At 30.8% G+C, this 1,472-nt stretch overlaps 1 protein-coding gene across 3 annotated transcripts in view; it reads right to left on the bottom strand.

Moving 5' to 3' along the window:
* LOC108746699 (phospholipid scramblase 1-like) overlaps window positions 1–1,472 on the bottom strand; it is a 7,811-nt gene that overhangs the window by 5,355 nt on the left and 984 nt on the right. Inside the window, exons 2-3 of one of the 3 annotated variants that reach the window (XM_018483625.1) lie at window positions 880–1,130; window positions 660–749 (exon numbers count right to left, since the gene is read on the bottom strand). In XM_018483625.1, the coding sequence (XP_018339127.1) occupies window positions 660–749; window positions 880–982 (193 nt within the window). In that variant the 5' untranslated portion in view covers window positions 983–1,130. The remainder of the gene's footprint in view (window positions 1–659; window positions 750–879; window positions 1,131–1,472) is intronic. The other 2 variants (XM_018483627.1, XM_018483626.1) reach the window with 2 other exon arrangements.

Below are 1,472 nucleotides of genomic sequence, written 5' to 3'. Positions count from 1 at the left end.
ATATATATATACATATATATATATCTGTATGATTAGAGATTAGACTATTGTAATTTTTATTTATTTTTTCGAGCAATTGTTTGAAAATTTTTTCCATAGAAATGAAAAAAAATTATATATGCATGTGCTCGGAAATTGTCATAAAGAATATAATCGGAATAATGGTTTTACATATTAAATATTTTAATAACAAGCTAAAAAATTATTTCTTCAATAACTAATTAAGGAAAATTGTTTTTGCTGAGACGCAACAATTGTATTACATGAAAAAAAAAGAAAAACGTTTATATAACACATTGCACAGTGTTCTTTAGATTTATTTATTTTTATATATTAGTAATTCAATTAATTAATTTAAATAAATTATCATAATTTAATTTTCTGTTTTTATTTACGCAACGCATAAAAAAGGAGAGATAAATTATTTTATTGCGGCTGTTAATGACATCATTCTAATTAAGAAATACAAAAAATCAACAAAAAATCAAAACGACTTTATTTTTATTTTTAATAAGTAGTTAGATTTCGTAACAGAAATTTATTTATGAAAGTCAAAAGAAGAATGAGAATTTCAAAAGAAAGTCATTTTGATTTTCTCTTGATTTTATAATGTGCTCCTTAGAGTTTCATTATTAATTAACGGGAAATAGTCTATTCACCTCCCGGCTGGACCGTGATGATAGTGGGATTCGCATGAATGATCGGAGCGTTCTCCTGCAGCTCCATCGTCTGCGTCGCCGCGTTCGTCGCTGGCGGAACCAAAAAAGGAATAAAAAGAGAAAAATGATGAGCCATTTATGATTGATTCTGAAAAAAAATTGCGCAAAAAAAAAGAAATGTCCTCCGCGCGATAAAACGTGCGATATCTTTGTCTGATACCGGTCGCTTGCGATTGTTGTTCGCCGTTGTTCGTCGACGTGTCGTTGAGCTGCTGCGCGTAACTCCGCTCCGCCATCGGGTCCGCTTCCGTGTACCGCATCATCGTGAAGTGAAGAAGATCTAGTTTACGTCGAGCGGAGAAGAGGGATGATCACGCGGAAAGGCAGTCGAGGTAGAGAGAGAAAGGTCTGATATCTTCACCTGCGATTTCGACCCTTACAGAAATCCAATTTACTGGCCAATTGAATATACTGGAAGATATCCAAGAAACATACAAAAGCCAACAAAACATTGAAATGACTTTATTTTGATTCTCAATGTCAGTTAAATTTTGTAACAAAAAATCATTACTTTGACTTTTATGATATCATAATAAAGTCATTTTGGCTTTTTCTTGACTTGGATAGTGATTGATTTTTATTTTGAGTATTGAAAGCACTGTTGATATTCTCTAGAACATAAAATCATAATAATATTAGAATTATAAAAAGAATCTATAATATAATGATGTTGTATGTACTTCTCCGGTCAAAGATTTTTTTGCATGAATATGTATAAACATGCACAAAAACGCATAAATATACATATAATTA

The sequence above is a fragment of the Trachymyrmex septentrionalis genome, unplaced genomic scaffold, assembly GCF_001594115.1.
Source record: "Trachymyrmex septentrionalis isolate Tsep2-gDNA-1 unplaced genomic scaffold, Tsep1.0 scaffold188, whole genome shotgun sequence".
NCBI classification, from domain to species: Eukaryota; Metazoa; Arthropoda; class Insecta; order Hymenoptera; family Formicidae; genus Trachymyrmex; species Trachymyrmex septentrionalis.
The sequence above is the reverse complement of the archived record's forward strand: the minus strand, read 5'-3'. Positions and strand labels throughout refer to the sequence as shown.